General features: G+C 40.9%; 1 protein-coding gene across 1 annotated transcript in view; it reads right to left on the bottom strand.

Moving 5' to 3' along the window:
* The window catches only part of LOC126184333 (cullin-2), a 184,818-nt gene that overhangs the window by 86,918 nt on the left and 83,605 nt on the right, over positions 1–14,295 (bottom strand). The window contains exon 9 of the mRNA XM_049926709.1: positions 5,142–5,291. Within this exon, the coding sequence (XP_049782666.1) occupies positions 5,142–5,291 (150 nt within the window). The remainder of the gene's footprint in view (positions 1–5,141; positions 5,292–14,295) is intronic.

The following is a 14,295-nucleotide window of genomic DNA, read 5'->3' as shown; positions in this document are numbered from 1 at the left end:
ATCTCAATCTGCATAAGAAGGATAGGCTAATCCGAAATGGAGGTGGTATATTTGTCACAGTAGACAACAAACAAATCCACCAAGATAGAAACTGAAGCTGCAAGTGAGATTTGGGGAAGACTCAGTATCAAGAGCAAGCATAAAAAACAGATAAAATGATGATAATTTAAGGTTGGATACCTCTATTGATCCCCAGACTCACTCCCAGACGTAAATGAAAGCTACTTATAAAATCCCAGCTTGCTAGTACATGTGGTCTCCAACAATACTGTTGTCATTGGAGGAAACTTTAATTGTCCAGCTATCAGTTGCTGCAATTACAGTTTTGCAGACAGTGGTGTGTGACAAGACATCTTGCAAAATAACACTAGTTCACTCACAACAGAAATATTGAGATGACAAAAGTCATGGGATACCAATATGCACATATACAGGTGGCGGTAGTATTGCGTACCTAAGGTATAGAAGCAGTGCACTGGTGGAGCTGTCATTTCCACTCAGGTGATCCACGGGAATACGATGTGATTATGGCCACATGACGGGAATTAACATACTTTGAACGTGGGAATGGTACTTGGAGCTAGACACATGGGCCATTCCATTTTCAGAAATTGTTAGGTAATTTAATATTTAGAGATCCATAGTGCCAAGAGAATGCTGAGAATACCAAATTTCAGGCATTACCTCTCACCATGGACAATGCAGTGGCCGATGGTGTTCACTCAACGACCAAGAGCAATGGCGTTTTCGTAGAGTTGTTAGTGCTAACAGACAAGCAACACTGTGTGAAACAATCACTGAAATCAATGTGGGACATACGACAATCACATCTGTTAGGATAGTGGGGTGAAATGTGGTGTTAATGGACTACAACAGCAGACAACTGACACAGTGCCTTCATTAATGACATCACCTGCAGTGTCTCTCCTGGGCTTGTAACCATATCAGTGGATGCTAGGCAAATGGAAAGCCATGGCCTTGTCAGATGAGTCCCAATTTCAGCTGGTAAGAGCTGATGGTAGGGTTTGAGTGTGGTGCAGACTTAAAAAGCCATGGACCCAAACAAAGTACTGTGTAAGCTGGTGGTGGCTCCATAAAGGTGCAGGCTGAGTTTACATAACATGGAACCAACTATTGACTGGAAATGCTTATTTTGGCTATTTAGAGACCATTTGCAGCTCTTCATGGACTTCCTATTCCCAAACAGCAATGGAATTTTTAGGGACAATAATGTGCCATGTGACCAGTCCACAAGTGTTCGCAATTGGTTTGAAGAACATTCTGGACAGTTTGAGTGAATAATTTAGCTACCCAGATCACCCTACATGAATTCCATTGAACATTTATGGGACATAACTGAGAGGTCAGTTCACACACAAAATCTTGAACTGGCAACACTTCTGCAATTGTGGACAGCTATAGAGGTAGCATTGTTCAATATTTCTGCAGGGGACTTCCAACAACTTGTTTAGTCCATGCCACATTGAGTTGCTACGCTATACCAGGCAAAAGGAGGTCCCACACAATCACACAATATTAGGAGGTATTCCGTGACTTATATCACCTCAATGTATACCAGCTCTGATGGCAACAAATAGATCTGACTTTATTTTAGGATTTTCAGGTTGAAACTAGTATCATTGACCATGAGGCAACTGTAGCAAGAATGATTACCCAAAGTACAAAGGAAACTAAACCAAATTTAGAAAGATAACTGACCAAGCACTGGATAGATAGGTACTTAGCAGAACAGTTTTTTGATGGGAGCAGCCCTCCATGGTATACAGTCGGTGTGAAGAAACTGCTACAGGAACCGCAGCTACTTCACAACTTCCTGGTGGATTAAATGCGTGTGTCAGACCAAGACTTCAAACAAGCATGGCTCATGACCCATCCTCATAGCTTCACTTCTGCCTGTACCTCCCCCCCCCCCTCCATCTTCCAAACTTCACAGAAATTCTCCAGCCTACTTTGAAGGACTGGCACATCTGGAAGAAAGGATATAGTGGAGAAATGGCTTGGACAAAGGCTTGGGGATAGTATCTAGAATGAATTTCCACTCTACAGTGAATTGTGTATCTGTTTGGAATTTCCTGGCAGATTAAAACTGTGTACTGGAGCAGCACTCAACCTGGCTCCCTTTCCTTTCACGTGCACGTGCTCTGTTGAGTGAACTATGTTGTTAAGTACAACTTAAACCTCAATCTTAAGTTTCAAATCACCACACACTCTGCTGAAAAGTTGAAATTTGTTCTTGATACATTACAACAAGGGTAAAACAAAGTATAGAGCTATAAATGAGAAAAGCTACAGGAAAACAGTTTCGCTATCAAAATTGTAGTACGCAAGCCCTACAACAACTACCGTAGCAGAATCTTATCAAAAGAACTCTTTATGCAGAATTTGCATATTAGTTAGTCCCTCTTTAAACTCAGTCAGTCTACAGAGGATGATATCATCATCATCATCATCATCATCATCATCATCATCATCATCATCATAGAGGGTAGTAATGGTGGTAGTGCTCATTTGTCACCACTGAGGTGGTGATGAATTACAAGTGACATCAAGGTCAAGTACACTATCTCATCAAAAGTGTCTGGGGCCACGATATAGGGACTGCCCATCCTTCAACTTTATGATGGCTAGGACTCTGCTGGGGATGTTTTCAATTAGGTTTCTTGAGGAAAAGCAGCCCATTCTTCCTTAAGAACAAAAACCAGAGAAGGTAATGACATTGGACACTGGGGTCTGGAGCGAAGTCGACATTGTAACTCTTGCCAACAGTGTTCCATTGGGTTCAGGTTGAGACTAAGGGCAAGCCAGTCCATTTCAGGAATGTTATTCTCCCATAAACAATTGCCTCAAAGATGCTGCTTTATGACAGGGAGCACTGTCATGCAGATACAATCAATCATCATCTCAAACTGTTGCTTCACTATATGCAGTGCACACTGCTGTAACATATGCTCTTATCCATCCATATGTAGTGTTAAGTGCCCTCATACTGTAACATGACCTCCGCATACCACATTGCTGGCACTACGCATGATTGCAGGTAACGTTCTAAAGGCGTTCGCCAAACTTTAACGCTTCCAACAGATTGCCAGATGGTATAGCATAATTCATCACTACAAATCACTTGTTTCCAGTCATCCACCGTCCCATGGCATCACTCTTTACACCACCTCAAGCATCGCTTACCATGACTACAGAAATGAGTGGCTTATGAGGAGCTGCTCGACCATTGTATCCTATTTCTTTTTAACTCCTTATACACATTATCTGTGTTAGCTGGACTGCAGGTAGCACTCTGGAAGTCACAAGTGATTCCTTCTGCTGATTTTATGCTATTTTTTACAACCACCCTCCGCAATGCTCAATGGTCCCTGTCTGTCAGTACACGAGGTATCTGGTCTTGGTTTAGATGTGGTCGCTTCTTTTTGTATCAGTTTCACAATCACATCACCAACAGTCAATTTGGGCAGATTAACACGGGCTGAAATGTCCCTAATGGATCTGTTAATCAGGTGACATCAAATGACTAATCCATGTTCAACTTCCAACCAACCCATTCTGCCATTACTGATTCTCTATTGATAATACAATACTCCCCTCCTCCTTTTACACTGGTGGGTCGGCCTCTTGTGACCTCTTGTGGTCAATTCTATATTACATAGGGGTATCTAAGTACTTCTGACAAGATAGTGTATTACTTACTTACATTTTTAAATTATCCTTTAAGTTATAGTACAAAAAATGAAAGATGACTTAAAGCACAGAATTTTGAACCCACGACATCCTTGTCTGTAAGTAAATCTCTAATCAGTGCTCCAACTCTCCAGCTCAAAGTAGTAAAGCGCTCGAAGGTGATAACTGTTGACAATGATTTTTTTCAAAAACTAAGGCCTTGTGACCTAAACAATGTATGCACACATTTAGAGGATCTAAGTATGATCACCTTACCCAAACTGGAATACCATTCTGGAGTAATTTATCGCATCAAACATTATCTCTGCACATCATGGCCGTTTTCTGTTGCACTCATGAGCAGCCTAATATGGTGAGCTTTTTTTTTTGCATTTGTCAATTGTTTAATAATTAGATATCTGGCACTATGAATAAATTCATCTTTGATCACATCATCTACAACAACATCTGTGAAGTAATTACACATGTGTATGCAAATGTGCCTCTTGAGTGCAGTTATATGTATGAAAAGGATTGGGGGGAAAGAATGTATGATGGTGCTAAAATGTTAAAAACACTTTTCCTGGATTATGTGGCAAGTTTACACTGTTCATTTTTTCCAATATTTTGCACTTATTTTCCACATTTGACTTATGAAATTCATAATCTAACATCAAACCTTTTCCTGACTGAAATATGCATTTCACCTCATTCAAGAGAAAAAATAAATCATGTATTAAGGCATGTTACACTTTATGATGGACCCACAGGATCCAAAATGCATTGTGTATTTAATAAAACACAGAAACTTGTGACTGAAGGCATTTTTTAATTCGTACTTTCATTGGCGAGTTATGTCTGCCATTGCACCATTCATACTATAATAGCCACTGACAATACACAATACAAAGTCAGACACCCAAATCACCTCACTTTGAATCCAGCCACTTTGTTCATTTGAGGATGTATGGTTTGTTCTGAGGGAAAAACTCCTCAATTATACTCAAAATTACAAATATTTTTTATTTTTATAAGCAGTACTGTATACTCCGTGATGTGAATCACTCCTGTGTAATATGGTAGCAATTCAAATTTATTTGAAACACTGTAACTTTTTGTGCTGTCAAGTGTACATACTAATGGCTTTGCAAATGAAACACACATGTACATTAAAATGATGGCAAATTCATTAACTATCGTGGTACAACATAACCCACAAATAGAGCATACATACACATCTTAAGATTAACAACAAACCAATTTTTATTACAAACTTTTATTTGAGCAATGTGAAAGTTATGACTATAGTATACACTTTCAAATAATCAGTTACCCCTTTTGTATAGAAGAAGTATAACTTCTGTAGAACACTAGCCACTAAAATAGGAACACTGATGTTTTACTGATACTATGTTGAGATCTATATCATCATAGATAACCGTCATCCTTACCTGCAGGACATACATGGAAAAATTGAATCCCAAGTCACATCCATATGTACTTTTCAGAAAGTCATTGAATTTGTTAGTGAAATCAGATGAAACTGATATATCTGTAAACATGCGATGAAGTTTGTTTGTGAATTCATAACCACAAGCTTGCTGAAACAGACCAAAAGAAAGGATATATTAGCGATGCAGCACAGTTCTCCCTACGTTGAAAATAAATTCTTTTCATGCATGTTTACAACCTCACTTTCAGGAACTGAGCTTACTCATTTATGCACTACGGTTAAGAGAAACAACACCCTAGAACTACAGTACTGGTTTATAGTGTAAAAGTAGTCCCCTTTTATGAGCAATATGAAGCATAATGATCGAAACCATCCAACTAACCATGCTATAATAATTACAGATTTTGATTTACAAGCTATGAAAAGCTGCATGTTGCCTGAAGATGTATTAGCTTCACAATAAATTAACATTGAGCATCATATAAAAACTGCTTACAATGTGTGTAAAATAACACTAGTTGACAGCCATTTTGCATCTGGGATGTGATACATCAACTAGTATGTATTTTGGTGTGTAGAATCCAAATATACCTTTCAAAATGTTCTGGCACATACAATTTTTGAGGTTTTAAAGTTTTTTTTTTTTTGTGTTCAGTATTTTGCTTTGTGCTGTTCTTCTGTTTTGATGTTTAATTGTTTGTTTTTGTTTTGCAGAGGAGAGCTAGAAGATCTACAAATTGTCAGTAAATGGTTGATGTGGCAATCCAGTGGTGAGACAGAGATACTCAGTGAGTGTTTCTTGTAAAAGATAGTGTACGTTTTAAACACAAAAAGTTTGCACTAAGAAAAATGGCAACTAGTAAATCTCGTTGCTGTCCAAACCACCCCGACAACTTTTGTTATGCGTGTGGGAAATTCACTCCAAAAGCCCAAAGAACATCAGTCACTGATTTGGTTAAGACGACATATAAATTGTATTTTGATTGTCCTGTTGATGATCAAGATAAAAATTTTGCACCTCATATTGCCTGCATTGCTTGCACTACAACCTTAACCAAGTTGTTGAAAGGAAAACACCAAGCCATGCCATTCGCTGTTCCGATAGTGTGGCGTGACCCTAATGACCATTATTCACACTGTTACTTCTGTCTTACAAATATTTTGGGACATTCAAGCAAAACTAGACATGTACCCAAATGTATCTTCAGTGCATTTGCCTGTGCCCCATGATGAGGGGTTGCCTGTTCCTGTCTGTAACTTGAAAGCCACAGAACCAGGCACCATGTCAAGTGAATCAGAAAGTATTGAACATATAGAAGAGTAATACTCTCAATATCATGATACTTCCCCTCAGCTCTTCAGTCAAAAGGAATTCAATGATTTGGTTCATGATCTAAAACTTCTGAAACAGCATGCTGAACTCTTGGGGCCGAAACTGCAACAATGGAACCTTCTAGCTCCAGGGACAAATATTTCCTGTTTCAGATCAAGAGGTGCTTCCTTAGCTCACTATTTTGATATGCAGAATTCAATGTGTGTATGTAGAAATGTCAATGGTCTGATGATGCAGCTATGTGTACAACATAATCCAGAGGAGTGGCGACTATTTATTGACTCCAGTAAAACCAGCTTGAAAGCAGTACTACTGCTTAATGGCAATGCATTTCCATCAGTACCTTTGGTTTACGCAGTAGACATGAAAGGAACTTATGAAACCATGGCTTTACTGCTAGAGGCAATCAAATATAAGGATCGTGAATGGCAGCTTTGCTGTGATTTAAAAGTTGTTGCACTCCTTACAGCTTTACCAGCTGGATTCATGAAATGCTGCTGCTTTTTGTGCCTCTGCGACAGCAGTGACACCAAGAACCATTATACAGTCACGGAATGACCAACAAAGAAGTCATATGTCCCTAGATATGTACATGTGAACAATACCTCATTGGTTGAGACCAAAAAAATCATTTTGCCTCCCCTTCATATCAAGTTGGGCTTTATCAACAACTCTGTAAAAGCTCTGGATAAAGAAGGTGAGGCCTCCAATCACTTAAAAGCAAAGTTTCCCAAATTAAGTGAGGCAAATCTGAAAGAGGGTATATATTTGTTGGACCACAAACAAGAAAATTGCTGACTGATCCAACCTTTGATACCAAATTCCCAGATATCCAATTAGCTGCTTGGTCATCTTTTAAAGCAATTGTGAAGGACTTTTGTGTCACAGAAAAGACAAAAACTATGTTACCATTGTGAATGACCTGTTGGACAACTATAAGAACATAGGGTGTAGAATGTCGCTTAAAATTCACTTTCTACAGTATCACCTTGATTTCTTCCTGGAAAATTTGGGAGCCGTAAGTGATGAGCATGGTGAATGCTTTCACCAAGATGTTCTTACCACGGAACACTGTTACCAAGGCCATTGGAACCCTTCGATGATGGGTGCTGTGTATCTAGAAAATGTGACATCATTGAGAAAAACTGATTTTACCAGTGTATTCACCACCCCAAAATTAAGTAAATCCACCCATTTACAAACCAGACGCAGGAAAAAAGTTTAAATTTGTTAACTAGTGTAATGGCTAAGTAACATGTAGACTACTGTGTAAAATCTGTGTTTCACACATCAAAGCTCATTAACAGTTTAATATCTATAAACAAACTGAATTACACAAAATTTTCATGCAAATAAATTAATGGTTAACACAAGATTTAATGGAAGACAACTGAAGGTACAACCGAGGCAAAGCCACTGTCGTCACACATTTTTCAGTCGTGTTCTGCAAGCATCTTATGATGATAAAACTTAAGTGTAATGGAGCCATAGGCAATAAAAAATTACTTAATCTGTCCACCCTGCAAGCTGCATGAATCCAAAGTATATCACTTAGGGCCATTAATACACAAAAATAACATAATGAAATGTCAGAATTATTTTCCTTCTTTCTTATAATCCTATCTCTTTTGATCCTTCCCTTGTATCATGAAGACTATCATCAGATTTTTTGTGAATAATCCTGTAGAATGTATTGGTACCTGCATCATGTTGCTTAAGATACACATTAGTGATAGCTACACATTCACATTACAACTTTCAGTTGTTAGATCGATTTTAAAACCTCTGTGTAATGTCTGTGACTATGAACTGCGCAGATGATATCGAGGAAGCATTAGAATATTTAGTACAGTAAAATCAATTAGAGAGAGACATTTTACTTAATATGAAGGACATATTTAGTTCTTAGTGTCAATTTTTCTCTTTATTTACTATGCCTAATTTTTTTATCTTCTTTGCTGTAACTGATTACTAAATTAAATCAAACAATGGAAAATCCAGGATGGAATGTTACAATATTAGAGAAGGAAAGTCGCTACTCAACACACACACACACACACACACACACACACACACACACACACACACACACAAAACTGGCACACATGTCTGCAGTCTCAGGCAACTGAAACCACACTGCGAGCAGCAGCACCAGTGCATGATGGGAGTGCCAACTAGGAGCGGGTAAGGACCAAGCTGGGATGGGGAGGGGGAGGGATAGTATGGTGGGGGTGGCAGACAGTGAAGTGCTGCAGTTTAGAAGGAGGGCAGGAGAGAAGGGGCGGGTTGGGGGGGGGGGGGTAGCAGAAAGGAGAGAAATAAAAAGAAATTAAAAGACTAGGTGTGGTGGTGAAATGACAGCTGTGTAGTGCTGGAATGGGAACAGGGAGGGGGTTGGATGGGTGAGGACAGTGACTAACGAAGGTTGAGGCCATACCTGCGGACAAAGGCTCCGCCACCATTGTTTTGAACCACAAGGGTTACCGGGCAGAAGGACCCCATCAGCTGTCAGATATTTCCACCTACAAACCCTGCCACAGTGACCCCACTCCAGTAATCCAGCAGGATCTCCAGTCACTACTCAAATCCTTAGATCCATCCCAGAACCTCTCCTCAGAGTCCATCTCTTTACTTACTCCTACCATTCCCCTCACTCCTAACTTCTACATGCTTCTTAAAGTCCATAAACCCAACCACCCAGGACACCCCACTGTGGCCGGTTACTGTGCCCCCACTGAGAGAATCTCTGCTCTCGTAGACCAACACAACCAACCTATTACCTGGAATCACCCTCTATAAAAGATACCAACCATTTCAGAAATTAAAAAATTCAGCCTTCAGTTGCAAGGTAAAATTTTATTAGTTTACCTAGCTTTCGATGCCAATAATGGAATCTTCTTCAGAACCTATAAATTAACCTACACAGACATACTGTGCGATTGTACATTGTGTCTCTATGTATTTTGTATTATACTGATAATGATACCTAGTTGCTAAGGTGTTTCTTAATTTGACTGTTTTATTTTCAAGATATTTTATGCTATGCATGCTTGTGTTTCCCATACTAATTTATTAGTTACTGTAGAGGGGCTTCACCCTCTTATTATAATATTTGAATGTAAATTTTCATGCCCTGACTTTGTAGCTAGTTCTCAGGTAAACTGTTTAATGTACTGTACCAGTAGGTTTGTCCATTTGTAGGACTGCTTCCCGTCACAATTTGTTTACAATTTACATTTGCTGTAAGTAATTTTGAGACAGCTTGTCTCTAGCGCTCGCGCTCACACGTGCTTGGCCGCTGGCCGAGCCTTGCTGCTGAACTGCTCGCGATGCCTAGTTTCCTTGTGGCTCACGTGTGACTCTTACTCCTGGCCTGCGAGCTCCCATTATCTTTGTCTTAATGATTTCAGTTTTGACAGACATAATCTTATGACTATGCGTCTTTATTCTGTTTTAATTTTATTCTATGACATGGCCAACCTTTTGCTCTCAAAATAATTTAATTTTTGTAAGTACCACAATTTTCTTTATTATGAAATCATTAGATTGATGATGTATTTCGATGTGTAAAATATGTCTGTATGGGTTAATTTATAGGTTCTGAAGAAGATACCATTATTGGCATCGAAACCTAGGTAAACTAATAAAACTTTACCTTGCAACTAGAGGCTGAATTTCTTAATTTCTGAACAATTCACAGTTGCTGAAACGCTGCACTATGTTAAAGGCCAAACACTTCCTCCACCGACTCTCCACAGTTCCTGTCCCTTTACCACACTGTGCCCTGCTCATCACTGTTGATGCCACCTCCCTGTGCACTAACAATCCTAATGCCCATGGTCTTATTGCTATTGAACACTACCTTTCCAAACACTCTATGGATTCCAAACCAACAACCTCCTTCCTAGTCGCCATGACCAACTATAGCCTCACCCAAAATTAATTCTCCTTTGAAAGCATTACCTACAAATAAATCCGGGGTACGGCAATGGGCACCCGCATGGCACCATCCTATGCCAGCCTATTCATGGGCCATCTAGAGGAATCCTTCCTAAAAACCTAGAATTCTAAACCCCTCACCTGGTTCAGATTCATTGATGACATCTTTGCTATCTGGATCGAAGGTGAGGGCACCCTATCCACATTCCTCCAGAACCTCAACAACTTCTCCCTCATTTGCTTCACCTGGTCCTACTCAACCCAACAAGCCACCTTCCTAGATGTTGACCCCACCTCAGAGATGACTACATCAGTACCTCCGTCCATATCAAACGTAACTACCAGCAATACCTCCACTTCCGACAGCTGCCACCCATTCCATACCAAGAAGTCACTTCCATACAGCCTAGCCACCCGTGGTCGTCGCATCCACAGTGATGAACAGCCCCTCTAAGAATATACCGAGCATCTCACTGAAGCCTTCACTGACTGTAATTACCCTCCCAACCTTGGGAGGGTAAGAAGGGTCGCCGAGCAGATGCGCAAAACTATAGACCTATATCTCTGACGTTGATCTGTTGTAGAATTTTAGAACATGTTTTTTGCTCGCGTATCATGTCGTTTTTGGAAACCCAGAATCTACTCTGTAGGAATCAACATGGATTCCGGAAACAGCGATCGTGAGAGACCCAACTCACTTTATTTGTTCATGAGACCCAGAAAATATTAGATACAGGCTCCCAGGTAAATGCTGTTTTCCTTGACTTCCGGAAGGCGTTCGATACAGTTCCCACTGTCGCCTGATAAACAAAGTAAGGGCCTACGGAATATCATACCAGCTGTGTGGCTGGATTGAAGAGTTTTTAGCAAACAGAACATGGCACATTGTTCTCAATGGAGAGACGTCTACAGACGTTAAAGTAACCTCTGGCGTGCCACAGGGGAATGTTATGGGACCTTTGTTTTTCACAATATATATAAATGACCTAGTAGATAGTGTCGGAAGTTCCATGCGGCTTTTCGCGGATGATGCTGTAGTATACAGAGAAGTTGCAGCATTAAAAAATTGTAGCGAAATGCAGAAAGATCTGCAGCGGATAGGCACTTGGTGCAGGGAGTGGCAACTGACCATTAACATAGACAAATGTAATGTATTGCGAATACATAGAAAGAAGGATCCTTTATTGTATGATTATATGATAGCGGAACAAACACTGGTAGCAGTTACTTCTGTAAAATATCTGGAAGTATGCCTGCGGAACGATTTGAAGTGGAATGATCATATAAAATTAATTGTTGGTAAGGCGGGTAACAGGTTGAGATTTATTGGGAGAGTCCTTAGAAAATGTAGTCCATCAACAAAGGAGGTGGCTTACAAAACACTCGTTCGACCTATACTTGAGTATTGATCATCAGTGTGGGATCCGTACCAGATCAGGTTGACGGAGGAGATAGAGAAGATCCAAAGAACAGCGGCGCGTTTCGTCACAGGGTTATTTGGTAACCGTGATAGCGTTACGGAGATGTTTAGCAAACTCAAGTGGCAGACTCTGCAAAAGAGGCGCTCTGCATCGCGGTGTAGCTTGCTCGCCAGGTTTCGAGAGGGTGCGTTTTTGGATGAGGTATTGAATATATTGCTTCCCCCTATTTATACCTCCCGAGGAGATCACAAATGTAAAATTAGAGAGATTCGAGCGCGCACGGAGGCTTTCAGACAGTCGTTCTTCCTGCGAAGCATACGCAACTGGAACAGAAAAGGGAGGTAATGACATAAAGTGCCCTCCGCCACACACCGTTGGGTAGCTTCCGGAGTATAAATGTAGATGTAGATGTACAAAAACAAATCTGCCGTGCCTTATCTTTCCGGTCTCCCACCACCTCCCAAAGTCCCACAGTCCGGCCACAGAGGAGCAGTTCCCTTGTAGCTCAGTACCATCCAGGACTGGAGCAACTGAAATGAAATATGTCCTGCCCGCTATCCTTCCCACCCCTTCTACAGTGCTTTTCCACCCTCCACCGAACTTACACAACATACTCGTTCATCCTTACACAACCCCTGCTCCCAATCCCTTACATCATGGCTCATACACCTAGATGCAAGACCTGTCCCATACATCCTCCTGTCACCACCTACTCGAGTCCAGTCACTAATACCACCTATCTCATCAAAGGCATGGCTACCGGTGAAACCAGTCATGTGATTTACAAGCTAAGCTGCAACCACTGTGCTGCATTCTATGTAGGCGTGACAACCAACAAGCTGTCTGTCTTCATGAATGGCCACCGACAAACTGCGGCCAAGAAACAAGTGGACCACCAAGTTCCTGAACACGCTGCCAAACATGATATCCTTCATTTCAATGGCTGCTTCACAGCCTGTGACATATAGATCCTTCTCACCAACACCAGCTTTTCTGAATTGTGCAGGTGGGAACTTTCCCTGGAATACATCCTACGTTCACATAACCCTCCTGGCCTCAACCTTCGTTAGTCACTGTCCTCACCCATCCAACACCTCCCTGTTTCCATTCCAGCACTACACAGCCATCATTTCATCACCACACCCAGTCTTTTAATTTCTTTTTATTTCTCTCCTTACCACTAATTCTCTCCTCTCCACCTTCTCTTCTGTACTTCATCTAAACTGCAGCACTTCACTGTCTAAAACCCCCACCAGACTACCCCCACCCCAGCCTCCTCCTTACCCCCACCCAGTTGGCACTTCCATCATGCACTGGTGCTGCTGCTTGCAAGGTGGTTTCAGTTGCCTGAGACTGTAGACGTGTGTGTGTGTGTGTGTGTGTGTGTGTGTGTGTGTGTTGTTGACAAAGGCCTTAATGGCAGAAAGCTATAATTGTGTGAATCTTTTTGTTGTGCCTATCATGACTCAGCATCTCTGCTATATGATATACTAATTTATTTATGTACTGCCCTGTGTAATGAGTGAATGTGTGCCTACATACATCTCTCCTGTGTTCCATTTTAAGTATGACAAAGATATTACACACTACCACGTAACACTTCATCCTGTCAACTTAATCATCGATTACTGACCTCTGAATATAGTCACTAGACTGGACATTTAGCCCATACCGAACATAGTGGAGACCCTAGATTACCTGTGCCAATGTCAAATTTTTTCAGTTTGTGTTCTAACAAGTGGGTAGCATGAACTGACAGTTCATGCAGATGATCAAGCGGTTAACTTCAACTAAGCCTACCAGAATCACCGGTTTAGTTAGCCCGCGATTATTCTCCAGTTAGGCGTTATTACATGCTTGTACAACGCGTTTTCCGCATTACTTCCACAATAGAACTACGCAGCTGCTAACCAGGGACTGTACAACTGGCCCTTACTTGTGTAGTGATCTGGCCAAAAATTTTCTATTTCATTTTCTTGGATACACTGACAACAACGCAATCTTCCTTAGCTACTATTCCTGTTAGTCATTTATTTCCACTTTGGTAATCTGAATCTGTGGGTTTCGCTAGTAATTATCACAACGCTGATCATTCGCAAACCCATTCAACACCATAACCAGACAGCAATTGGTATTCATCCATTTGGCTCTGTTCCGCTCAGCTTTTACAGCCCCATCCCCTTTTGTCTGCAGGAAAGTTTATTTATAGATGCAATGAGGATTCCCCTGACAGAGACATCAGTCTGCTTCCCTTCTTCACCAATTTAGGGATGAGACCTGACAGTTCACAAAATTTCACCACTCTTGCAACACTGGAATCAGTATCTGCAATGATAGTGGGCAGATCGCCATCAAGACTATATTAGTATATAGGACACACGTTGCCAAAATATGCTGAACTGAAAGTGGCACACCATGAACTTCACAGAGTGGTGAATCCTCCTGTCGGAGGAGGAAGT

The sequence above is a fragment of the Schistocerca cancellata genome, chromosome 4 (assembly GCF_023864275.1).
Source record: "Schistocerca cancellata isolate TAMUIC-IGC-003103 chromosome 4, iqSchCanc2.1, whole genome shotgun sequence".
NCBI lineage: Eukaryota > Metazoa > Arthropoda > Insecta > Orthoptera > Acrididae > Schistocerca > Schistocerca cancellata.
Note: the sequence above shows the minus strand (reverse complement) of the source record. Positions and strands in the feature narration are given on the sequence as shown.